The 27,549-nt window shown below is 42.6% G+C and overlaps 1 protein-coding gene across 2 annotated transcripts in view; it reads right to left on the bottom strand.

Annotated features, from left to right (window-relative positions):
• rabgap1l (RAB GTPase activating protein 1-like) overlaps positions 1-27,549 on the bottom strand; it is a 93,395-nt gene that overhangs the window by 24,952 nt on the left and 40,894 nt on the right. For both annotated transcript variants that reach the window (XM_004553749.6, XM_004553750.6), the window contains exons 14-17: positions 14,391-14,504; positions 8,084-8,158; positions 6,706-6,831; positions 3,219-3,362 (exon numbers count right to left, since the gene is read on the bottom strand). In XM_004553749.6, coding sequence (XP_004553806.1) covers positions 3,219-3,362; positions 6,706-6,831; positions 8,084-8,158; positions 14,391-14,504 — 459 coding nt within the window. The remainder of the gene's footprint in view (positions 1-3,218; positions 3,363-6,705; positions 6,832-8,083; positions 8,159-14,390; positions 14,505-27,549) is intronic.

Below are 27,549 nucleotides of genomic sequence, written 5' to 3'. Positions count from 1 at the left end.
CTGGAAAAGACCCAGGGAAACAGAGTTAACGATAAAAACGATTTTTTTAAAACTGGACCGGTACCGGTCCATGGCCCGGGGGTTGGGGTCCTAACCTGTATCGTTGGTTCACCCTCAGCTGCAAACCACCTCAGTGTACGTGCAGGGCCATGTTCTGATGAAGCTTAAAGAACATCATCACAAACAGGAGTGGAGATGAGACGAAACTCCAGAGTCCACGACCCGCTGAAAACCGATTTGACTTTTTGCCAAGGACGGGAACACCGCTCTGTTAAAGGACCGACAGTTCATAACAATGACCCACCGTTGTTGGCCACGTACCCCGTAGTCCTGCTACACCGCCCACAAGATCCCCTGGGGGGCCACCGTGTAGTACTTTGCCCAATATTTGTCTTTCTGGTATTCAGATCCATCCATCCATCTTCATCCGCTTTGTCCGGGGCCGGGTCGCGGGGGCAGCAGCCTAAGCAAAGAGGCCCAGACCTCCCTCTCCCCAGCCACCTCCTCCAGCTTGTCGGGGGGAATACCAAGGCGTTCCCAGGCCAGCCGAGAGATATAATCTCCCCAGCGTGTCCTGGGTCTGCCCCGGGGCCTCCTCCCGGTGGGACATGCCTGGAACACCTCACCCAGGAGGCGCCCAGGGGGCATCCTTGTCAGATGCCCGAACCACCTCAGCTGGCTCCTTTCGATGTGGAGCAGCAGCTGCTCTACTCTGAGCCCCTCCCGGATGGCCGAACTTCTCACCCTATCTCTAAGGGAGAGGCCAGCCACCCTTCGGAGGAAGCTCATTTCTGCCGCTTGTATCCGCGATCTCGTTCTTTCGGTCACTACCCACAGCTCGTGGCCATAGGTGAGGGTAGGGACGTAGATCGACCGGTAAATTGAGAGCTTCGCTTTTACACTCAGCTCCCTCTTCACCACGACGGACCGGTGCAGCGTCCGCATCACTGCAGCCGCCGCACCAATCCGTCTGTCGATCTCCGGCTCCTTTCTCCCATCACTCGCGAACAAGACCCCGAGATACTTGAACTCCTCCACTTGGGGCAGGAACTCAGCAGATATTTTGTGTAAATGACTGAAACACTGAACGGAACAGCACATTATCCCCTCTCTTCGTCTCAGTTTCCTAGTTTCTCTGCAGCTCTTCTGCAGGAGTCTCCAGAGCTGAATGTGTCTGATCTATGGATACTGGCCCACAAGTCTGTTCACTGTTTGTTGATGCTCAGTGCTCCGCTTCTCTCTCTCAGCTTTCCTCTCACTCAACCAGTCGAGGCAGATGGCTGCCCAACCTTAGCCTGGTTGTGTCAGGGGTTCCTTCTGCAAAAAGGGAGCTTCTCCTCCCCGCCGATGCCAAGTGCATTCTCAGGGGTGAAATCGCCATCGTTAACTTACCATGTAACGTGCCATGAGACGACACGGGATTATATTGTACTATAGAACCACATCCAAGACTGTTTGGCAGTGTGTGGGGTTTATTCGTCAACTTAACTCTGAAATATATATTTTTCGATATATACATATCTGAAACGTATCATATAAAGCTCCTCAGTGACGCCCATTATTTCTGGGAATAACGCTTCTTCTGTCACGCAGATTTTGTAAGATGATAAGTGACTTGCTCATCGATCGGTATTAGGTCAGGTGGCCCTGATGATATTAGATCATTGATAGCATCGACCCTAAAAGGCCTGAGCAGAAGCATCGATGCTGTGTGCCCTTTACTTGTGGCCACTGATAACCGGGAAGTGTAGTTTGGGCTCGCCGACTCCTCCCTCACTACTCTAGTCTCCTTTCACATTCCAGAAGGGCTCGTGGAAACTGATTTGGATTTGCACGGCGGTAAAAGCACCAGCAGCTTGGCAACATCGTGTGACTCTCCTTCATAGCACAGCACTTGCTGTTTTTGTTTGGTTTTTTTAAAGGGTCAAGGTCCAGTTTATTTATACAGCACACTACCAACAGGCCATGCTGCACAAAGTGCTTACAATGTAAAATACCACTACAATAAACAAACAACAATGAAGCAGCAAAATATAGAAAAATGAATAAAATAACAACTAAAACCAAACTGTTTAGGTCAGCGCGAGTTAAAAGCAGATCTGCGAGACAGAAAGGTGATTTATTTTTTATCTCATTAAGATGTTGCGCTTTTTTCCCCCATATGTCATATCCTCTTAGTATTGTATGAAAATGTCTTCTTACCCCGTTTGTACAAAATCATCTCTACACATATCATGATGAACTGTATTTCCGTAATTTCTTTATACATTTGAAGTGACCACAAAAGCCAATTATTTGGCTTCACTAGATATCTCAGGGATCTTTGTCCATGTGCCAAAGCTTTTTTTTGTGCAGATCTAATATCAGGAGGAAGACTATTCCAGAGTCTGGGACCTGCCACAGAGCAGGCCGTGGAATAGTTAAGGTTAGTTTGGACAAACAAACAGGAGCTCAGACCGGTGAGAAGGGGCTCGGCCGTTCAGTGATTTTAAACAAAAATTACGATTTTAAATTGGATCGTGTAAAGAACAGGAAGTCAGTGTGGAGAGGCCAACACCGGGGTTACAGGCTCCTTCACTTTAGTGCCAGTCGCAGTCGAGCAGCAGCATTTTGGACCAACTGGAGACGGTAAAGAGAGGCTTGGTCCAAACCAGATACAGAGAACTGCAGTAGTCCAGTCGGCAAGTAATGAACACATGAATAACACGTCCAAAGACATCAGCTGGAAGGTGTGGCTTTACCTTGGTTCACACAGTTTAAAGGAACCATCAAGGTGCACATTGAGGTTTTTAACATTTGCCTTACAATAGGGAGCTAAGGGTCCCAGAGCCCCGTCACTCTGCTTATTAACGATTAATGATCGACGGGTATTATCTGACAACACACCTGCCGGCTGAGGGCTGAGGGGTAATAAAAACTGCTTGGAGGAATATATTTCTGTGGAGCTAGCAGAACTTGCAGCATACATTACTTCTGAGCATTTTCCACATCACAGCAATGAAGCCAGGCATTTTTAGAAGAGCTGTTTTCAGCAGTCTTTGTGGACATCCAACCCTCTCCTCTATAACCCTTCTCCTGACCCCTCGTAACCGCCTTTCTATCCACTTTCAACTGATTTCCTGTTTCCAGACAGTTGAGCATCGCCTTACTGGACTCTGGACAATGTAGACTAAAGCCCTCTCCCCATATAATCAGTATAACAAGTGCACTGACGTTACCTCGCAGAGCAGCAGGTCGGTGATGTGAAAAACCATGCACAGGGGGAATTTGGCGGTGAAGAGCGTTAGGAACCACTGGGAGGCGTACATGTGTGCCTCCAGGTTCAGGTTTTGGAAGTGGGACCACAGATCTGGAAGTTGTTCCTGTAGGAGAAGCAAAAAGGGGAACTTGTGAGATAAAACAGCACTTACAAACAGATAAAGATGTGGCTCTGCTTGTCATTTCAATTTTACATTATTTCATTTTTGCTCCTGTTTTATTAAATCATGCTGTCTCACTGAGATGATAATCTCTCCCAAGAGACCCACAACTAAGAAAAAACTAAATAAATAAATACATTTTAAAAAGACACATAACATAATACAGTATTATATCACAGCTGGCAAACAGACCAGGAGATTGGTTTGACATTAGACATGTTTTTAATGTTGTACAGAAAAAATACAATCATACAGTTAAAAATCTAAAGACACTAAAATAAATGTATTTTATTTGTGTTCTTAGTGTTTTTACAACCTTTGTTCCAGTTACTTTTAGCTTTGAGTGTTCGAGCACATACAGTGAACCACAGAGTTCATTGGACAACACTTATATGGGCGATCGTGGCTCAAGAGTTGGGAGTTCGCCTTGTAATCGGAAGGTTGCCGGTTCGAGCCCCGGCTTGGACAGTCTCGGTCGTTGTGTCCTTGGGCAAGACACTTCACCCGTTGCCTACTGGTGGTGGTCAGAGGGCCCGGTGGCGCCAGTGTCCGGCACCCTCGCCTCTGTCAGTGCGCCCCAGGGTGGCTGTGGCTACAATGTAGCTGCCATCACCAGTGTGTGAATGTGTGTGTGAATGGGTGGATGACTGGATATGTAAAGCGCTTTGGGGTCCTTAGGGACTAGTAAAGCGCTATATAAATACAGGCCATTTACCATTTATATCTGACATCATAATGTATTTTTCGGACCATAAGGCACATTAATCAAAACAAAACAGTCAGATAAGTCAAACTTTACTCAGCTCATTCTTCTTGCTTCCTCCACTTCCGTAACATTGATTCATTAATGTTGAATTCTCTGCAGCTGCTCTATTCCCATGTTGTTGCACTATATTAATGACTAACCTCGTATTGTGGATGGATTATCTCAGTTGTTCTCCTGACTGAAGTTTGGTCCGTTTACAGCATCCTGCCATGCGATTGCATTTGTCTCTAACCATCAGGAACCTTCACGTTAACTTTTATCGAGTGGAAAAAAGTTAGCGTTCATCCTCCAGCTTCACTGTGCTAATGTTGTACTAACATAGCTGTGTCGCTAGCGATCACATAGCACATCATTATATAGCAGCTAGCCCAACTTCAGTAACCCTACAAATGTCACTGCTGTTTAGTTTCCTGTCTTCATTTATGTTGGAAGTGATAGCAGAGCTGTACGTTTGAAGTTTTCAGAAACCTCTCAGTCAGAACATGCTATATCATGTTTAAGTGGAAGCTAGCGAGCTAACTTCCTGCTAACTTCTAACTCTGTTAAATGTCATAAATTCTGTTTTCATGGATGCCTGGATGTTAAACTTAATTGTTACACCTGGTAAAGAAGAACGCTGATCATTTTATTAAAGATGAAAGGATTTAGACAGTTTTTAACTCACAGTGATGCCGCAGTGTTCGTTTGACTTTGGGACCTGAAGATGACAGAGTTTAGGACCCAGATTCAGTATATTCCTTATTATCTATAGCATTAGATATCCCTTCAACAAGTTCCATCACTGCCATCGAAGTGGACCTTTTCACTCTAAAGCCATATTGGTTATCACTTAGGAGATTATGCTTCTCAATATATTTATCAAGTCTATTAACAAATAACTTTTCTAAAATTTTTGAGAACTGTGGGAGTAGTGATATTGGCCTATAATTGGTAAACTGACATCTCTCTGTTTTTATGGATTGGAATAACTTTTGCTATTTTCACTTGTGAGGGAAACACACCAGTTCGGAAGGACAGATTACAAATGTATGCGAAAGGTTGCACTATATATTCTATAATACTTTTAACTAATATTATGTCAATACCAAAACAGTCAGTGGACTTTTTATTTTTAAATGTCTTCACAATGTTAATTATTTCTCTATGAGTTGCAGCACCAATAAACATGGAGGACACATTCTGAGTAATATGTTTATTTAGGTCATTATTATTTCTTGACTCTGGAATTTCTTTTGCTAAATTAAAGCCAACATTTACAAAGAAATCATTAAATTCATTTGCAATGTCTTTAGTTTTATCAAGCACAATATCTTTTTTTAAAATAATCTGGATAATTCTTATTATCTTATTATTATAAGGCGCACTGTCGATTTTTGAGAAAATTAAAGGATTTTAAGTGCACCTTATAGTGCGGAGAATACGGTACTCTATATTATCAGATGGTATCATTGCACTGAGCTAATGTGATTGCACTAAACCAACTGTCTTCATGCTGACGGGCGACTGCTAGCAGAGGCAGGACGGATTTAGGCGCCAAGATCAACTCGGTGGATTTAGGTTGTAATACCTGAGTGGGATGGGACATCAGCACTCATTATCCTCAAAGGAGAAAAAGCCTACACAGGCTGAAAATCTATACTCAACTCTGAAATATAGATTTTTTTGTTTTAATGAAAGACAGGCGTCAACAAGGCAACATGTTACAGTCCAAATATGACACAATAACTGGCTACGTCCTCTAAAGCACGAGTAGACTCAAACTTACCGAGTTAAAGTCTTTTTCTGTTTAGTGCACTGGTTCATGCATTTAATCAGTAATTATTAAACAGCTCCATTATGAGGAAAGTACCAATGCTGGAAAATGAAATCTAGTGTAAATGAATGGTCCTTGAGACTGGTCTGTATCACAAGTGAACTTCATGGCATTTAAGTCAAGAAGCAGACAGATGGGATCGATTTTAATGTCGAGCTGTAACTGCACGGCCTCTGAGCCACAATCATTCAAATTTCTGCAACTAAGTAGTGAGATCAAAAAATGTGTTGCAAATGACCAAAGACAACAAAGGCAACTAAGTGGAAAGAGCTATTCCCGCATGCTAGGTGACTCGCAGCTCTAACAGAGCTCGTAATCAGCAGCAAACTGTCCTTGATTTGTAAAAAATGAAGGTAGGCCTGAGTCCTGTGTAAAAACAATCACGTCCAAGCTGACTACGACTCCCAAAGTGATTCCACTTTCCAAAAACAGCTTTTAAAATACTCCCAAACACAGTCAAGACTGATATATGCTTTAATCTGAAGCTTAACCCAATTCATATTTACTCATTTCACCGACTACGGTCCAAAGTGAAGCTTATTAAGCTCCAAAATTAAAAGTAGCCCAGAATGAGGGAGCAGGTCGTGCACAACAGCAACATGACAGACAAAACTAAACCTACAAACAGAAAGCAGTGTGATGCAGACCGTCCTTCCTGTCGGGGTCCCATTGATTGATTTAAAAATGTAAAAGGTTGCTCGACTAACCTGCATCAGCCTCTCCAGCTGGTAGAACTTGCAGTGAAGATCTTCAAAGTTGTTCTTGTAGAGAGCTCTCAGGCCATATTCATACATGATTTTTACCAAAACACAAAAGGCCTGCTCCTCGGGCATCTGAAATCATGTGGATAACCTCAATCAGCAACACTTTGGAAAAATGACAACAGCTAAATATCCGAAATGTGTTCCTGCTGACACAAAAGGACAGAGCAGCTCCCTCGAGAAGACTCAAACATGGCCGTCACCTAACAGTGGAGGGAAACAGTGCAGCTGTGGAAGATGCGACTAAAACAAGTTTCATGTGTGTGCATGTGTGAAGACGAGGAGCAGGAGAGAACGCTTAACGCTGTGCTCGTCTCTCGGTGTGTGCACGGCTTCTCTCCTTCACGTGCACGCTCTCACAGACTGTGAGGTGATATTTAATCAGAGTGACAGTATGTGTTTGGGACTGAATGGGCTCCTGCAGGTAAACCTGAGCCTCTATTAATATTCCTGACATCTCCTCTATAACCTCTCCCTCCTCCCTCTATTACACGCCGCCTCCTCCTCCTCCTCCTGTGTAACCCCTCTTTCTTACACTGCTGCTGTCCCCTTTATCTTTACAGCCTTCTCCTCCTCTATAACTTTTTCCTTGTGTCCTCCTTCTGCAGCCAGCTCCTCACCTTCACATGCCTTCAACAAACGTGCAGCTCTTGTGCACATCTCTCCGACCTCATCCCTACTCCTCTCTCCCACGACATCTCACTCCTCTTTAACCTCTGCTGCCCTCGCCATTTGGACTTTGACCAAACTTCCACAGCTCTCTTACCCCATGTGTCAACTCCACTGTCTGTCCTTCATGTGTCCTCTAAAAACTTGCTCACATCAAATTTGAGGTAATATTTGTACAAAGTCACTTTACACACAGCATGCAGGTACTATAAACATGGATTTGTGACCTTGAACGTGTGTGTGAAAGGAATCGATTCTCTCACTCCTTCTCTTCATCCACATCATCTCATTCAGTGTGTTATATTACCCTGCTGCTTTATTATACTTTGTACAAGCCAGGAAACTGTTTGTAGAGACAGTAAAGTCTCGGTGCAGGAGCACGCTGCTCGTGTTAACCTTGATCATTTGTTTGAGTGCCATCTGCAGATGTAGGAGAATCAAGGTTACATTTAAGCAGCGACAGAAAGCTTTTATTCTGAAAGCCAGGGAGAAACACTGCAGGCAAATTCTTTTGCAAATGCACAACGAGTCTGTGTAAAAGTCATAAATGAATATGCATGAGCACAAGCATGTGTTTAGCAAACAGTGCTAACTGGTGCGTTGGATCATCTGATGTACAGTGAACCGCTGATGGATGGATGAGAAGTTTACTTACATGTAAGAGGAGAACAGCAGCGAGGAACGACTGACCCTGGCAGTAACCAATTTCCTCATCGTAGACCGAGTAGGCCTGCAGGAAAACAGCAAATGACAAAAGACAGAAACCAGTTCCATTAGGTTCCTCCCATCAGCAGCACGAGTATCTGAGTCAGTTTGCTTAAAATGCAAAATGCAACAGCGTAGTGTTAAAACCTTTATTAAGATCATTTCTTGTACTGTGCTGCAGCCTGCTGCTCGCATTAACCATAAAACAACTTCATCAGCCACAGCTGAACAAGCCCAGTGTGTTATGGAGCAGCTTACATTGTTCTGAGCCACCAGCGTCAGTCTGGTGCTACATCACCTTCCAGCATTCAGATTCAGTGTTTTCAGAGTCGGATGCAACTTCACTGTTCTGACTTTGTGCAGCTCTTTCTGGAGCTTTAACATCTACCATGTTTTCTTGCATCTAAAAGGAAAAATCTAATATTTACCTGTGAAAACTCATTAGCTGGCAGAGCAAAACCCTTAGAGCCGAAAAATCTGCATCGTTGAGGCCACATTTAACAGTAGCACAGTGCCATTAAGCTTTGATGCGAGTATGAGGTTTGGGGCCAAAGTGCTGTGTAACGAGACGATCAGCCACGGTGAGAAGGCATTAACAGTACAACTAGCTGTTTGTTTTAAATAAAAGCTGACTTATTTTGGACCCACCCAGGTGTTAACCAGGCACACTGGAACTGATAAGAGTATATCATCTTTGCAATCGACTGGACGCCGCTATGAGGGTTTCTGTGACATTGCTGGATGGTTAAGACTTTATTTATATTCAGGCTTAAAAACAAAAATCCGTGTTCCCTTTTATTATCCAGGTAAATCAGGAAACCTAATAAGATCTGCTGACAACTGCTATCTATTACCAAACTTTGCAAGCTCACAGCAAAGGAACCCACAAACTGGACAACAGAAAACTGGAAAAAGGCTGGCTGGTCTCTGCCGCAGCATTCAGATGGTAGCGTCACAATTTAGAGTAAAAACATGAAAGACTGGATCCTGATTTGTATCAGCGGTTCAGGCTGGTGATGGTGTGGGGTGTATTTTCTTGGTACTAACTGAACATCATTTAAACACCACAGAGAATCGTTGCTGCCCGCGTCCATTCCCACATGACCACAATGAACCAATCTGATGGGTTTTCCAGCTGAGAAATCTGCAGCAACTACGCGAGGCTATCATATCATGTTTCCAGCACCTTTTTGAATCTATGCCACAAATAATAAAAGACAAAAGGGGGGAAGTTGTACCTAACTCACAAGTGTAGGTTAAAATACACATAAGCAGAGCTACAGGACGACGCTGAAGTATAACTGAGTTGTCCTGAAAAGTGTGTTTCTTGTGACTACATGGACTGGTAACATTTGGTTTTAGTGAAAACACTTAACAAATAATCATACACCACTTCATCTTCAAAGCTTGGTGCCTTGCTCATCTCCAGTTAGTCTCAGAACACCAGCATGTATACACGGCATTACAGTTTTGCTGAGCTAAACCCCCCAAACTTAACTCTATACATCCAAAATGCATGAGCAGCTTTAAAATACTAGAATCTCTTTCATTTACCAATAACTTAAGAGCGAATGAGAATCCTGCCTGTTCTCAAACAAGGGCGGAGTATATAATAGTCTGGATTGCATAAAACTTTCATTTCAAACTGGCTCTGCACATTTAAGGTCATATTGTATTAAGCCTGAACCAGCTGGTGTTGTCCAAAAGAGTGCTCAAACTCATTTCACAGGCTGAGAAACAAAACCCACAGAAAGAGAGACGACCCACCGGCTGCAGTCACTGTTGTATGGATGTCTTTCCCCTAATTATAAATGACTTTATCATTTTACATTTATGTAAAATTCTGTCACCATTACTGTAAATCTTGCACGGTGGCTTAATAACATCTTATGTGAGGTCAGCGTGCACCTTTGACCTTTGTGAGTGTTTGTGCCAAATCTGAAGAAATTCTTCAGTGTTTCTTCCACAAAATGCAAAACATGTCTTACAGTAGATATGAGAGCTGGCTAGTTAGTCACTAAAGTGACTGATCCAGGAGAATAACCTTCAGATGACCATTCGGGAGAGGCAATGTCTCTGTTGGTAGCTGACACACCCCACCAATCATGCTAATGAGCCAATAGACAGGCTTTTCACCATGTAAACAAGAAGTGACTTAAAACAATTACACTCGAGCGAAAAGAGCGATTGGACAGCTTACATTCTGGTTTGCTTACACGTGTACGGGAAGACCGGCACTAACACAGGTGTGATCCCAACACCTGCAGTAAGAGGGGCACCGCGTCTATTTTAATATCAATCACCTTGCACTCTTTGCTTATAAGCAAGTGTGCTTAAGTGACATGAAAGCTCAATGTTTGAGAGGCCAGCAGCCCCAGAACTGCGTAAGCTCCCCTTTATTAAGCAGCTGCTCGGCTGGTGAAGCGCGAGGGGAACTACAAGTCCATGAAACACTCTTTAAACCTGTTTTCTTATAATCACTCAAAAGGACGGTAACGGTTCAATATCTTCCACCGATATTTTGGCAGGATGCTCATTCGCTGGCTGGACACTGACTACAGGAGCAGTCAAACACTGGGTTCAAAGACTGTCGCCCCGTTTCCACACCTGAAAAATGAGCGTGGACGTCCAGAGCTCCACAGCTGATCGGTTCAGCTAATTTGGGGTTTGATGTGGAGGTAATGGGGAAGTCTTGTGGAGCTGTCTGGAGCGTAATCTACAAGCTGACATGCTTGATGGAGTGTGGCATTCACACGTCCCCTACTCGGCTGGGAGAAGTGCACGCTGACAGATGGATGGGGGAGGTCCTGGTGGGTGAAATCTAAATTTGTTAGCCTGAGCAGATAATAGGATCAGAGGGATTATTGCCGTCTACGAAGTATGCTCGAATCCTAATATCGAACGAGCAGATTTTTCTGTTCTAACGTGTGAAGTATACAATGGTGGAAATGTGTTGATAATCATAGTATAAAAGTCATAATGTGTGTGTGGTTGCCTCACTGCTGGCAAACAGTCTGAAGCTCCAATTAGTTTAAATTGTTGTTTTCATTTCAGGAAAGAAGCAACTTTAGAAGAGGAGCAAACTCTGATCAGAGTATCCATCACCCGAACAAAAACTAATATCCTGAAAAACATGTGCACACAAACACACCGCATTAATCTGGCTGATGAGCCATGCTTACATGATACCATGTTAACTTTCCCCTCTCTTGGTTAAAGTCCCATTTCCATGGAAACAGAAAATATTCCCTTACTCCTGTATCCAGCATCTGAAAGCTTTGAATCCCAGCACTAGCTCGTTAACCTCAATCTTCTCCAGAGGGCACGCTCAGCGCAACAGTAAATGTTGGGCGTTTTATATCATAGCTTCAGTCAAACTGACTGAAACTGACGATAACTAGGGAGAGACGACGTCCTTCCCTGGAGAATAAAGGTTAGGCTTATTACTGAGTAGGATAGAAAGAGGAAGAGAAACTTTGTGCTGGATCCTCTGTGCCTGTAACCCGCTCATGCCCGAAGATCCAACCAACCTTATCAGCAGCAAATCTACATGGATTTGCATACAAATGAAGGCTAGCTCGCCACTGACCTAGTTGGGTCCAGACTGGATGTTAAACCTTCCTGACAGGTTCTCCCAAAGCGCTGACCAACCATACTCTACTTCTGCAGTGCCAGGAAAACACATTGAGTTCTTCTTCCTCCCTCTAAACCTAGTTTTGATTTTAAAGGCAAAACATACCAGTGTGGGTGCAGCACGAGGCCTTATCCACATCGTTATTTAGCGTATACGCTTTAGATAAGCCGTCTTATTTTCCTCTGTGGTCAGAAATAACCAAACTCATTTCATATTTACCCAAAACCAAGAATCAGATCGACAAAATCTTTATGTTAACACACAGAATACTGAAATACCTCAGATTCCACTTTATATTGCAGCACAGCCCTTCAGGAGAAGTGTAACTGTGTAACACTGTTTCATGAAGAACGTCAGATATTTTGCATGATGAGCATTTCTGAGACTTGTCCTTAAAATTTTCTTCCATATCATTCGGTTACATCTTACATTAGCGTCATCTGTCATTGTTTCTGTGTTTGTCATACATCTGTTGGTTATATATACTTAGAGCCCGATTTTTTGGACACGCCACACCAGGTTGTTAAATCTAAATTTTCCATTAATCATTTGGAAATTACAGACAATTTTCAGTCGGGCAGGCTGTTTTAAGAGGTTTAGAGTCAAGTCTAACTTCTAACTGACAGTTTGCACAAACTTCTTTACCCTCTGTGTTTAGATGAGCGGTGTCCAACCCCAGGCCTCGAGTCCCGGTGTTCTGCAGGTTTTAGATGTGTCCTTGATCCAACACAGCTGATTTAGGCTACGTCCACACGTACATGGGTATTTTTGAAAACTGAGATTTTCCGTTTTCGTTTTTAAAAAAAAAAAAAAAAAAAAATCCCGTCCACACGTAAAAGCCAAAAACGAAGGAAAACGCTGCTAGCAACACGCCAAAGCAGCAGGTGGCGCTATATTCCTATCAGTGTAGAAATGTTGGCCAATCAGAAGTCAGCCTGGGTGGGAAAGTGTAAACAAAGATGGCGCATAGAAGCAGAGTCCTGTGTATATATGTAAGCATTTAAACACTGCAGACAGTAAAATTAACAGTAATGGTATTTTGTGTAAGTCCGCCATTGTAGAAATTAATTACACCGAAACAATAACGTGGCGCACAGTGTGACGTCAAAAAATGCGCACGCCTTTGATGCTGCGTTTTCTCCGTTTTTCTCGTCCACACGTAAACGCAAAAACTGAGTTTTCAAAAATTTACACCCTGGCAGGAGTTTAAAAATCTCCGTTTTCAGTGACTGAAAACGCCGTTTACGTGTGGACGAAAGGTGCAAACGCATAGAAAAATCTGCGTTTTCAAAAATACCCGGGTACGTGTGGACGTAGCCTTAAATGTCCTGAAGTTCTCCAGAGGCCTGGTGATGAACTCATCATGTGATTCAGGTGTGTTGACCCAGGGTGAGATCTAAAACCTGCAGGACCCCGGCCCTCGAGGCCTGGAGTTGGACACCCCTGCTTTAGCTGAACGAACACTCCTCCTGATTACAGACTTGATGGCCCCACCTCCTCCAAACTGTTCTTGATAACCATGAAAATCAATCTTTGAGTCTCATTTTAAAGTCCACTGAGAAGCTATAAGAACCTAATTCAACACTTTGAATCAACTTCAGACATTATATCTGCTTCATTTGTGATGATGCATCATGGGAACAGGTCTAAAGCCCGTGGTGGTGTACAGAGGCAAAACTACAAAAACTGCGTCTTTGTACAACAAACTATGGACCCGAGTAAAGTTGGGTAAATACATCTATGCATAAACATCTTGGATGAGCACACAGCTGCAATCAGGCTAAGAGGAGGACAGTCAGAGATTAAGATTGGATTTATACGACCTTGGCTTTTGTCTGCACCGTGTTATTTCACAGAGAATTACCTCAGGACCCAAGTCCACTGGGGACTCTATCATTTTAACTGAGAGAAGGCAAAGCCGTATTACAGGGGTGTCCATTTGTGGCTATTCCCTGTTAAATATTTTACGTGTATGCATGGATGGAGGTAAGATTTTACTGTATTACTTTTGGAACTTACATTATATTGTTGTATGAAAAACACATGCATGTAGGGCATGCCCCAACATCCTTTCAACTCTGCGGTTTATCCCCGATTATGTCGAACAAAGGCTGCAACGTTTTGTCTCGTTGTCTTAACAAGTCTCAAGTATTTTGCAATTATACGGCTTACTTATCGCCTCGACTTTCATACTCAAAAATCTTTTTTGGTTGGCAATATGAAGAAATCTCCCACCTACATAACAGTCACTGTGTTTTTCCACTTTTGAAATTGGAAGAAAAGATCAATGACCGTCCACAGAGTGGTGCGTATGTCCAGTAGGTCACGTGTAGGAAGGGTTGGTGTCGATGCCTCAGTGTGCACTGTCAATCATTTACTGTGGAGCCAGATTGAAATGCCAAGCTAATTCCTACTAAGCCATGCCAGACCAAAAAGATTATTAAAAATGATGGCCGGCCTTCCAGGAACAGGTTAGTTTTACCACACATACAAGAATTAACTCTTAGCTTAGCGCTTAAAACAATTCTGCCATAAAGAAGGCAAAGTACCACACTACTGTAACCAAGAGCTTATTTTATAATAATGATATCTGGATCTTATTACTGTCACGTGTCAGGCTTACCTTGCAGATCTTGTACAGCGAGTCCTGTCCGTCTCCATCAGAGTCTTTGAAGTAGTCGTGTGCAGGAAAAGTGCGGTGGATGTCACGGGTGATGACACTTTCCTGTGCCGAGTCCTGCAACATAAATGAAATAAATGCTCTTTACACACATGCCAAGTCAAGTGTTTATACCCCCAGAAAAACCTATACCACATCTGTGGTACGGTACAGTGGAAAGGGGGATTTTACTGGGTCAGCATGCAGGAGTTCAGGACATTTTCATCTTTTCACCCTTTGGAAATGGAAAAGAAGTGGACGCAGTGGAAAAGGAGGCAACGTACTGTGCTCAAGTCAGAACTGACAGTATCAGTTCACAGGTACGAAACAAACCAACATGTCACTGTGTTTGTGTATTAGTCTTCCCTCTTTTCTCCTGCAACAGCCCTCCCCGGGCTCCAGTCGCTTCGTCTGCACAGTCTAATCCACAGCACTGCAGTGCACACACACACCGAGCACGGCTGCTTATTTTGCAATGTGCTTCTCACTCACAAACAAGCATACACACACAGACAACGTGCTATGTCACTTCCCCCCCTCTCACTCACACACACACACTGCAAACACAGCCGAGGGAGGACTGGAAGCAGAGTGTTCTCCAACAACTCACTGTAAGCTGAAGATAAACCAGCGCTGAGCCTGGTCGGACTTGATGTGCATTTGTGTGAATCACAGACACAAACAGAGAGAAAAATAAAGAATAAAACTTTGAGTTTTTCCTTTCGTGACAGTAGTTAAGATTTTAAGTTAAGTCCTCACTACGTACGACTCTGGATACTGTAGCTCCTGTGAAAACTAAGGTCTCTAATCAGAAGTACCTGACTCCGTGGTATAATTCTCAAACACGTAGCCTAAAGCAGACGACTCGTAATCTGGAGAGGAAATGGCGTGTCACAAATTTAGAGGATCATCATTTAGCCTGGAGAAATAGTTTGTTGCTTTATAAGAAAGCCCTCCGCAAAGCCAGAACATCTTACTATTCATCACTGATTGAAGAAAATAAGAACAACCCCAGGTTTCTCTTCAGCTCTGTAGCCAGGCTGACAAACAGTCAGAGCTCTGTTGAGCCAACCATCCCTTTAACGTTAACTAGTAATGACTTCATGAACTTCTTCACTAATAACATTTTTATCATTAGAGGAAAAATTACCAGTAATCATCCCACAGATGTAATATTATCTACAGCTACTCTTAGTACCATTGATGTTAAGTTAGACTCTTTTTCTCCAATTGATCTTTCTGAGTTAACTTCAATAATTACTTCCTCCAAACCATCAACGTGTCTTTTAGACCCCATTCCTACAAAACTGCTCAAAGAAGTCCTGCCATTAATTAATTCTTCAATCTTAAATATGATCAACCTATCTCTAATGATCGGCTATGTACCACAGGCCTTCAAGCTGGCTGTAGTTAAACCTTTACTCAAAAAGCATCTCTAGACCCAGCAGTCTTAGCTAATTATAGGCCAATCTCCAACCTTCCTTTATATCAAACATCCTTGAAAGAGTAGTTGTCAAACAGCTAACAGATCATCTGCAGAGGTTTATTTGAAGAGTTTCAGTCAGGTTTCAGAGCTCATCACAGCACAGAAACAGCTTTAGTGAAGGTTACAAATGATCTTCTTATGGCCTCTGACAGTGGACTCATCTCTGTGCTTGTCCTGCTAGACCTCAGTGCAGCGTTCGATACCATAATATCCTATTAGAGCGATTAGAACATGCTGTAGGTATTACAGGTACTGCACTGCAGTGGTTTGTATCATATCTATCTAATAGACTCCAGTTTGTGCATGTAAATGGAGAGTCCTCTTCACACACTGAGGTTAATTATGGAGTTCCACAGGGTTCAGTGCTAGGACCAATTCTGTTTACATTATACATGCTTCCCTTAGGCAGTATCATTAGAAGACATAGCATACATTTACACTGCTATGCAGATGACACCCAGCTCTATCTGTCCATGAAGCCAGATAACACACACCAATGAGTTAAACTGCAGGAATGTCTTAAAGACATAAAGACCTGGATGGCCGCTAACTTTCTGCTTCTTAATTCAGATCAAACTGAGGTTATTGTACTCAGCCCTGAAAATCTTAGAAATATGGTATCTAACCAGATTCTTACTCTGGATGGCATTACCTTGGCCTCCAGTAACACTGTGAGGAACCTTGGAGTCATTTTTGACCAGGACATGCCCTTCAACGCACATATTAAACAAATATGTAAGACTGCTTTCTTCCATTTGTGCAACATCTCTAAAGTTAGAAATATCCTGTCTCAGAGTGACGCTGAAAAACTAGTTCATGCATTTATTACTTCCAGGCTGGACGACTGTAATTCATTATTATCAGGAAGTCCTAAAAACTCACTGAAAAGCCTTCAGCTGATCCAAAATGCTGCAGCAAGAGTCCTGACAGGGACTAGAAAGAGAGAGCAGATTTCTCCTGTTTTGGCTTCCTGTTAAATCCAGAATTCTAAATCCTGCTCCTCACATACAAGGTCTTAAATAATCAGGCCCCATCTTATCTTAATGACCTTGTAGTACCATATCACCCTATTAGAGCACTTGGCTCTCGCTCTGCAGGCCTACTTGTTGTTCCTAGAGTATTTAAAAGTAGAATGGGAGGCAGAGCCTTCAGTTTTCAGGCCCCTCTTCTGTGGAACCAGCTTCCAGTTTGGATTCGGGAGACAGACACTATCTCTACTTTCAAGATTAGGCTTCAAACTTTCCTTTTTGCTAAAGCATATAGTTAGGGCTGGACCAGGTGACCCTGAATCCTCCCTTAGTTATGCTGCCGAAGGTTCTTCCTGTTAAAAGGGAGTTTTTCCTTCCCACTGTCGCCAAAGTGCTTGCTCATAGGGGGTCATATGATTGTTGGGTTTTTCTCTGTATCTATTATGGTAGGATCTACTGTACAATATAAAGTGCCTTGAGGCGACTGCTGTTGTGATTTGGCGCTATATAAATTCAATAAAAATTGAATTGAAAGTACCTCAAAGAGGAAAAGCAGTCTTCTACAATGCGAGCTGATTTACACAGCTCTCTATACTGGTTAGAATGGTTTTTATGATGGCTGCTGATTCAACAAGCATAACAGATATACTGTAGTGCCTACAGACTAACTTACACATTAAGCTGGTGATACAACATTAAACGAAACAAAGCAAACAGAGTTTTGCAGTGTCATCATAACATTTATGATGCATTACTATGTAAATGCAAAGGCTTTGGTTTAACACTGGCCAGGGGCCGAATATCAGACTTCATCCATCTATAATAGTTTACAATAAAAAAAACAGTTATTTATATAAAGATTTTGCTCCTGCCTCGAGTCGCCCGGGGCGTCAAACCTTCATACAGCTGTTGAGCTGCAGATGGTTTTTAATGTTCGTTCTGTTTTGCAATTTAAAATGTAGAAAATAAAGTCATGCCAGACTTTAAGTCATTCACTACAAAGAATGAGTTGGCTAATGTTGGAAAATCACTAGAAACACAGTTACGCACCACATTACAGTGAATTTATAACTACAACACTAAATTAAAGTCATCAATGAGCTAATCGTAACTGTCTGCTTATTATGAGGCTCGTATCCTACAACAGTCTTCTGTTAAATGAGTGAAAATGCCCAAACATACATGAACCACACACGCGTTTGATGGAAGCCGCTGGCACAGCCGAGCGTAACGCTTTAATGAGCTCTGTAGAGGAGGGAGTGTGTGATATGGGACCAAGCTGGAAAAATATTTAAAACGATGCTGCTCTTTAGGAACGTCTGCAAAGTTGTGAAGGTTTGATACCTCGACCTGGTGTAGCCTAAACCAATTATGTCAACACATTAAGATTACATGGGTAAATTAATAACAGCGTGATGAAACTTGTTGGTGTTTTTATGCTGCATTCCTTCTCTGTCTTCTTGAAGTACAGTCACAGAAAGACTAGACATCAACTTCGTTTGTTAAAAACAACCTTTAAAATAATTATAGGGTAATTATTAATGGAATATTTCGTAGTTACTCCATCAGGATTAATAAACCCATTTATGACACTGTAATTACCACTGCAGCATCATCATGGACCAGCAGGAATCTGCTTGACAGTGAAAGTTGTAAACAGTTTGATTTAATAAACCATGCATGCCTCTGCTAATTAACAGCCTCATTACTCAAAAAACACCGAAAAAAGGCAGGACGTCCTCTAAGCAGCTTAATGTCCTTCCTTCTTGTTTATATCCTTTCTTCCTCTTCTCTCCAGTTTCCTCCTCTCCTTGAATTCTTTCCTCCTTTGTTCGCTTTTCAAGCTTATCTTCTCCCATTTTCTATTTCCATATTGTACTTTCCACTTCATCTCACACTGTAACCTCGCTTCTATTGCTTTCTCTATTTCCTCCTGCTTTCTATGATCTCTTTTGTCTTCTTTTCTACCTCATTTCCTTGCTTTTCTATCCCTCTCCACCTCCACATGGCCACCTAAATATTTGAGTCATCTTCTGTCATTTTCAGTGCAGAGAGCAACTGTGCAAAGCTATTTCAGCAGTACGGTGTTACTATGCAAAAATACAAGACAAACCTTTTCTCCAATACTGACCGTCCACATCTTTATGTGCCGGTTTACTTTTCTATGAAATGCAAAGTTGTGGCTCAGCCAATGAGGAAAGGCCACTCATTCCTCACAGTAGCATAAACATTAATGGTCATCAAACCTTCCAGGAAACTAGAATCGTAACAATAAGCAGGGTGACTGTGGTTATATACCTGTTATGTATTTCACTGGCATGCTTTATGCCTAATGGGGAAAATCCCAAAGTGTTTCCCCACATGGGAGAGAGCCCAGCACACTTTGGCACCTCGGGGTCATCCGAGGTCACCAGAGAGCTGGACGTTATCAACGAGTGTAGCGCGGACAGAAGCAGCGTGCACAGCATCGCCACCGCAATCGCCACAATCCAAAGCGCCTTTAGCTCGAATATCTTTTTACAGCTGCCACAGGAGAAGGAACAGAAAAGACAATGAGGGGGATCCAGAAGGCTGCTAGTGATTGTTAGCTACCAGACAGGGGCAACAGTAGGACGAAGGATCTGTGGCTGCGATAAGACCAAGGTGGGAGCACCATCTGAAGAAAAGTCAAAGCTATTCTTAGCCACGGGTAATCCTCCAGTAACCCAAAAAGGAAGGCGACTGCAGATGTTCGTGTACACAACAGGTAGAAGAAAGGATTTCTGGGGAAATCAGAACATGCACAAGTTTGTGAGCTGCTCCACAGGAGAGAGTTAGTGAGCCTGAAATGGTCAGTTCATCAGTAAAGCCTGTTGAAAACAGAAATGCAGTAATATAGGCGTAATCATTGGGGGGGGGCAGCCGTCAGAGCAGCAAACAACACCCACCAAACAGACTCGTCTTCTGACACCACGCAAAAACAAACAGACGTCACATGACCTGATGTCCTGATTCAACACTACCGTGTCCATGCAACGCTTCATTTTTGTGCCCCTTGGTGGGTTTAAAGCTGACTAAAGGTAGAAAACGAGACCAAAAAGAGAAAAGACTAACGAGAGAAGAACAAGAGAAGCAGAAAGCACTGCAGAACGGCACGGGGAGAGATCAAGATGGATAAACAAGCAGAGACAGATGAGACAGAAGTCGAGAAAGAGGTTTAAAGCGAGGGGAGCGATACAAGTACCCGGAGAAGAACAACAGGCTTCTGTAATCGCAGCCTGGGGGCTCGTTGGGCAGACAGTCCATTACTCAGACCTCTCCAACAGGTTACCTACTTAACACGCACGGCTAAAAATAAAAACTGCTGATATGTCCAAACCTGCACTCAACCTCCACATCTGTCTACATCCACCAGCGTTTCATTAGCCACACAAAGCTGACTGATGGAAGCAGCTCTGGAGGCTTTCCTCTGTGAGAAACACACTTTCATGCTCAACTGTGACATATAAACAAGTGTGTTCAAATCATTATTTAATACACAAATTTAGTTGTAAGCACTTTAAATGGGTTTTTAGTCCATCCAGTAAAAACTGTCAGCGCTTCGGATGAACTGTAACATAAACGTGGCCTTTAAGCCTCGAGTATCCACTTCTGACAATAGCTTTCCTTCATAATTTTGGTTCTATGACTGCAACCAAAAACTAATAAATACGGATTTTTCTGCTTCTGTAGGCATCGCCCTGCATCTAAAGAGGTGGACACTGAAACAGCCCAATAACAATGAAAAATGAAAAAGTACCTTCTCTGATACGGAGCAAAGACAGAACAAAAGAAAGTCAAAGTAAGAACTGCACAAGGACATTTACCTGATTAAAGGTGCTGAATAACACATTCAGTTCAATTCAATTTTATTTATACAGCATCAAATCACAACAACAGTCGCCTCAAGGTGCTTTGTATTGTAAGGTAGACCCTACAATAACACACATTGTATGACGCTCTATGAGCAGCACTTTGGCAACAGTAGGAAGGAAAAACTCCCTTTTAACAGGAAGAAACCTCCTGCAGAACCAGGTTCATCAGTCTAATGAACTTATGTATTATAAATCAGAAAACAATGTGGTCGTTTTGAATGTTGCCCAGGTAACAACGTGGTTATCAGCATTAAACGAACTGATTATAAATATGAGAAAAAGTGAAATAATCATTTAACTCCGTGTATAGTATCTGCTAAAACATCACTGGAGCAAAAGGGATGGTAGGTAGTAGTTAAAGAACAAATACATGAAGATACATGAAAGAAGAAAAAAAAGAGCAGACTTTAATGACTGATCCTTAACTACTTCTATGGCTTTAGGGAGCAAAGCAGTAAAAGGGCAGCTGCTTAATGGGGGATGTTTTAAATGTTAATTACAGCCATGGGAGCTGGGCCTTCATTTTACACTCGAAGGTAACATAAGCAAACACCTGCCATGGTTGAAAACTAATGATTCAGGAGCCGGGTGACCGAGTTGACACCACACTTTGTCTTAAATGTGGTTGACAGGTTAGCTTCCCTGGTCTGGGCTTCCCCTCGCGTCTCGTCAGAGGGGAAGAATGAAGCCGGGGGACCTTTAGGCATACTGGGTCGTGACCTTGACAAATGCCGTCATGCTGCTCCACTGGAAGGTTCCACCGTATCAGGCAGAAAGGTGTGCTGTGCTCTGGAGCTACGTACTTATAATGTTATACATGTTGGGAAGCAACGTGAGAGTCTATTCAATTGAAGACTGAATGCTGTCTGTATCCTTGCATTGAAATTTATACATGTATAACTGCAAACAAGTGTCTTAATGGCACTAAAATACAGTATATAGGTGTCTGGGCAGATGTTAGAGCAATCAGTGAAAACACTGCCCAGAGTTGCCTTTTCTCACGCAGGACCCAGCAGGAGTCTGCTTCAGCTGCTGCTACTATAGTAAACACAGCTCTCGTGTAGCAACGTTCAGGGCTGCGGAGTGCGTCAACACGGCTTATTTGATATCGCAATGCAAGAAAATGGACCCTACTCTGCCACTTGAGTTAGATCTAGAACTACATTATTTTTTCCCAACAGTATGAACAAACTTATCGTGGAAGGCATCGGCGCAGAAGCCAGCGACTCCATTAGTCGCTCACCAACGAACGACGTGGCCCCATGAACAGACCAATCGGCTTTGTGGGGTTTTCTGCGGCACCGAGGAGCCTCGGATCATTTCTGAACATGAGGCATGTTAGAACAAAGCGAAGTAAGGCTATAAAAATGACAAGGTCAGTACTTCAACAGTTCGCTTCAGAAGCATGAGTCAGTCTGTCCATCAACAGCACAAAATCCTGTCAAAATGTCCTTGAGCGAAATAATGAACCACCTACCTGCTCTCACACTGTCAGGCTCTTTGGATAAAAGTGGCAGTTAAATGCTCTACATGTAGAAATGTAAATGCAGAATCTCAGAAGCAGCTCCATCCTTATTATACTGTTCTACAGAGCAGCGAGCTCTCAAGTAACCCTCCTTTTCTGACAGTGTTATGCAACTCCCGGGTGTGGAAGGAGCCCACGGGTGCTGGCTGGTGAACCCCTCGACTCAGAGGCAGCCACGCTTTGTTAAACCGATGAGGCAGAAGCCAAATATGCTGGGTTTAGACAGCTGAACACTCAGAGCCCACTAAGCCCTAAAGTGACAGCCTGGCCAATCAGAGGTGGCGCTGGAAGCAGCTATGAAGGCTGCGTGTGAACTGAAAATGTGTGCAGAGAATAATTACAGAAAGATTCAAATGTAAATATCCCTCCATATTTATACAATAAAACTACAAGATGGCTGCAAGTCAGAAATGTAATTTATACCCTTTTACTGTATTTTATTTACCTTAAATATGCACATATTGGATGTATTTGGTGCACAGTCATTAAAGGAGATGTAATAATTTCAAGGCGGTGCACTAGATGGATATCGGCTCAATCGGCGAGGTCGACATAAATCATTTACATACGTGCAGAATAAAACTGAAAGGTAGATGTGAGGTGTGTGTGCGCATTTATACCACAACGTGTGAGAGTCAGTTACTGTAACACGATTTCTTGCATAACTAATAATAAAACATGAAAGTTTCTCATAAAATCCAGTCTGACCTTCATTCAAGAACAAAACAAAAGCCTTCATACTTCAGTGCAGGCTCGCTGGCTTCAGTAACAACCTCGGTCACACACACAAGGACTAGAACGACGTTCCTTTCTGCTCATCAATAATTCTGGGAATGTCTGATTAAAAAGCTACGAGTCCGATTTGGCTACGTGAAAACAAAATCCCGTTTTCTTGTTAGATTAGTTGTGTGCAATCTTCTTGAGAAAATGTAAGAGTCTGTTTCTTAAATGCCTGCAGGGTATCCAGAGCCCGAGGGAAAGCAAACTGAGAAGGTTTAGGAGAACTCGGAGGTTTTCTTTCTCTTTTCTCCTCATCCTGGACTGTGATAGATTACTTGGTGTGTTCAATAAAGGCAAAATAAACTAGAACGGTTAGTTTAGTGCGCTTGTGTTGGTCTTGTTGTGACTCAAACTGACGAAGATCAGAGAACATTTTTATAAGAAACTAAAGTTCCCAGTGTGCTAGTGAGCAAGACACGGTGACTGTAGGTAAAAGCAGAGGATCGTACCACTAACCTGGCACTCCAGCACTGAATATCTATTACTTCTGTCCGCAGGCATAAACGCCAAACTAAGACAGTTACACTGGACAACAGCTGAGTTACTGAGAGCTGAAAAATGAGGCGAACAGGTCTCAACCGCGGTTTAGAGACTACATTCAGAACATGAAATGCTTTTTTTTTTTTAATCAATGTCTCTCAGAAATCTTGCAAAGTACAATCATGGTGAAAGTTAAACAGTAAACAGTAATTAAATTCCTTCCTGCTGGTTTCACCGTGGCTCTTAACAGCAAACACGTGACTAAAGACAGAAACACAGTCAAATTGTTAAATGTTGCCATCACTGTACTTAAATTTGTCTTGGTTCAAACTGTATGATCAAAGACATTCCTTCGTTAACGGGAATAAGTCTCTAAACCAGCGGGCCCAACAGTTAGCATCTCTGCACGCTGTCCAGTAATCGATCCTGTGCTCAGAAGGCCTCATCCTAACGCTCTGCCAGCCACGGTGGAGGATCGTTGAAAGAAATCTGATGGACTTTGACAGCGACGTCTCCAACGGGGACGAGGAGACAACAAAGGAAAGAGCTGCCCTGTCGGAGCGGCGCATTCGGCACCATATTAGGGAACAGCTGCTGCATGAAGCAGCAGGATGGTGTGTTAAAGAGCCCGTCTGTTGCAGAGCTGCACCCTGGAACCGATCAGACTACGGTCCATATGAAGTCAGAGCCTCGAGACTGCTTGAAAGAAATGTCTGTTTCACTGTGAGGCACCATTTCATTTGTTATTAACTTACATCTTTAAATGAAAACTGTGCAGCTGAATAAGACGCAGTGAGAAAACTAACAGCATAAACCCAGACAGAAGGAGAATGTGGAGAATCTAAAGCACAGATATAAAGGGAAGAGGAAATGACTTAAGCAGGGAGACAATCTGAGTGACTGACAGGCAGAATATTAGCTGGCCTCTATCTTTGGATGGAGCTTCTTCAATGAAGGAGCGGCACTGAAAACAGGGCAGAAGACGTGCTGTTGCTGTAAACACGTGCAGTAAACTGTACTTCTACGTGAATCCATATGAACCACGAGGTTGGGCTTCAGCTTGGGCTCTGTGCTTTTTTCTGCTCTCAGGTCTCTGTGATGTCACCTCACAGCAGCCCCACCCACCTGCTGTTCAAACCTTCTGTTTACAGCGAGAAGGCAAAGAGAGGGTGAAGCTAAAGCTATCAAACACGCTGAGGCCCAGTATGAAATAAGCAGGATTATTTTTAACTCTGAATCATGCAAAGCTTCTTTAGTATTAATGAAATGAGAAATATTGTTCTAATTAAGGAAGATGGGACCATTTCTTGGTTGCAGGAAGCCTGGTCAGAATAAAGCCTGATGCTCAGCAAACATCTTTCTTTAGCTGTGAATGTAGAATGGTTTCCATTTGTTTCCACTGAGCTTCCTTATGGTTTGAGGAAAACTCAAAATGTTACAAAGGGAATGAAATGAATTTAAGAAACTCCCAAAATGCCTGATTAATCCGAGATTTTGTATCCGAGAGCTTCCAAAGAGCGATGCTAATTGTACATGTTAGCGAGGCAAAGACAGACCATATTATTGGCCCTTTGTCACAACACAGCCAGACGTCGGGAAACAATAATGACTCTGCCTCTCTGCGGACGTACCTGGCTTCACAAACACTCCTCATTACTTTTTTGCCCTCGTTTCCCTCCGTGTGATGCAGTGAGATATGATATTCAGAGGACACAGCCCAGTAATTAAAACCCAGCTCCCCTTGAGGCCTTTGTGCTTGCTTGCTGGTGAGGAAGTTTCTCGAGGCTTCCCTGGAGGGTGGGCAGTGGGTGGTGGTGGAGGGGCAACAGCTGGCCTGCCTGGCAGATTGCAGATTCATCTGTGTCTGTATCGCTGCCGTGGCATTTTAATGGTGCGGCTGGTTGTGCATTTCAATAAGCCGAGCATGGTGCGCGCACACGCTAAATTTCATTTTCCTCACAGTTAAACTGGCACAGCTGTAACTGCAGCTCCGTTTCATTTACCTTCATTAGGACTTTTCATCAACGTCTTTATGTTTTTTCTTTATGAATAAAGAAATACTTCAAAAAACGTAGTTTATTTAAAAAAGAAACAAATAAAATAGCTTTTGCTTGTTTGACAATGTCTGTGCTCTCATTAGCTGGCTTAATATAAAAGCAACTGGAACTTGACGCACGTAACAGCTTTTTGGTTGAACGATTAAAAAAAATAAAAATAAAAAAATAAATCTGGTTCCTGCTCCCGAACCAGGATTCAAGGAGCTTTATTGTCATTCGCATCACATGTGAACATGAGGTGGAACGAAATTATGTACACACAGTCCCAGAGCGAAAGGACAAAGTAATGACGAAACAGAATTTTTTTTTAAAGTAATAAATAAGTTGTTTGTTTTTATATCTAATAACGAAATATAATAATAGTGCTGTTTTAACAGCACCCTCTTTCAGAATAAAAGGTAATAAAACAATACAATAAATAATACGATGATAATACTATGAGAGGACTTTAATTTGTCTAATAGTTTGTATCTATATAGATCTATATATAAATAAAATGTATAATAACAAATTGTAATGGCAGTTTATTATTCTTTTTATGGAATTGTAGACACTGCAGTAGTAATACAAAACTATGAAATACAACATTTAATCACTAAGGTCATTCAAAGACGATCTGTGATCTGTCACAAGCACCTGAGTTATCCTGGATAAACACATTAGATTTATGACGCCATGCAAATGAAACTTGCAGAGATATTCGCCAGTTAAATAATTTTCATTCATCATCCAATAAATAAAAAAAATAATGGAAAATATGAAAAACAGACGGCAGAAACACCCTTCAACCATCATACGAGTGTCCAGCAGGGGGCACTCTGCAACAAACCAACCTGGTAATTTTTTTTGTACCCATAAATAACTAGACATAAACATTAGGGAAATTTGTTTCACGAAGACAAAGAATACAATTCATACAATGAAAATACTTCGAGTTACCCTTGTACACTTTAAAGGCCTGTATGTCTAAATATTGCTTCTTCATCCTTTTTGAAGCCTGAAAAACAGAAATTTTCAGGGCAGATAAACATGTTTCAGCTTCATTAGAAACGCGTCACAGGAGCAACACTGTAACAAGTAAAGGCACAGAGTACTGGGAGGGGACAAAAACATCGATGTAGATGTTAGACGTTTTATTTGCAGAGGTGAAAACCACCAAACTGCAGTCTGGGTAAACATATCACCATGTGTGAGAGGTGGCTGGCTGTACTTCCTCCACAAGCTGATGAACTGCATCAGCACCTTGTGTCATGTGGCACTTTGCCTGGAATGTTTCTATACTAGAAACAACAGATTTGGTAGGTGATGCCCCTCTGATGGCACGCACCTCTCTCTACCTCTCACACTGCATCACTGAGAGCTCGGTGCATCCCCCAGGTATCTGACATTTTCTGTGTGTTGTCATTTTCACTGTAGGACAGCTGAACCTCTTATGTGGGGACATAAGACCCTGGGGGATGATAGAGGTGGCATCTTGGGTCAAACACTTAGTGGGTCCATGAAAGAAGATACACTTGTTTCACATCGAGTAGTGTGATTTCTTGCCCCTGCATTTATAGTACGCACCTTTCCATGTGTTATGTTAGAGGCTGTATAACACCAAGACAGAGACATGACAATCTGACCCACAGTTTATCCAGGGAGTACCAAGATGAAGGTTAACATGTCCTGTGCCATTCTCAGTGCTCCAGGCTCATACTTCAAACACAAATACTGGCAAACCAGTTTGATTATATCTGAGCTTTTTGTGCTTCCTCACACACCAGAGACAAGCGAAAACCAGAGCTGGCAAAACGTCTGCGCAGGCCATCTGTCACAACATCTGACTTTTAGCTTAATATTTACTCATTATTAATTGTGTAACATAAAAAACATACAGTTATAATTTGGTTACAAAAGGAGAGAAGCTATGTGTCGTGTTAATGATGGTTTGA

Source organism: Maylandia zebra, linkage group LG17, assembly GCF_041146795.1.
Source record: "Maylandia zebra isolate NMK-2024a linkage group LG17, Mzebra_GT3a, whole genome shotgun sequence".
Taxonomy (NCBI): Eukaryota; Metazoa; Chordata; class Actinopteri; order Cichliformes; family Cichlidae; genus Maylandia; species Maylandia zebra.
The sequence above is the reverse complement of the archived record's forward strand: the minus strand, read 5'-3'. Positions and strand labels throughout refer to the sequence as shown.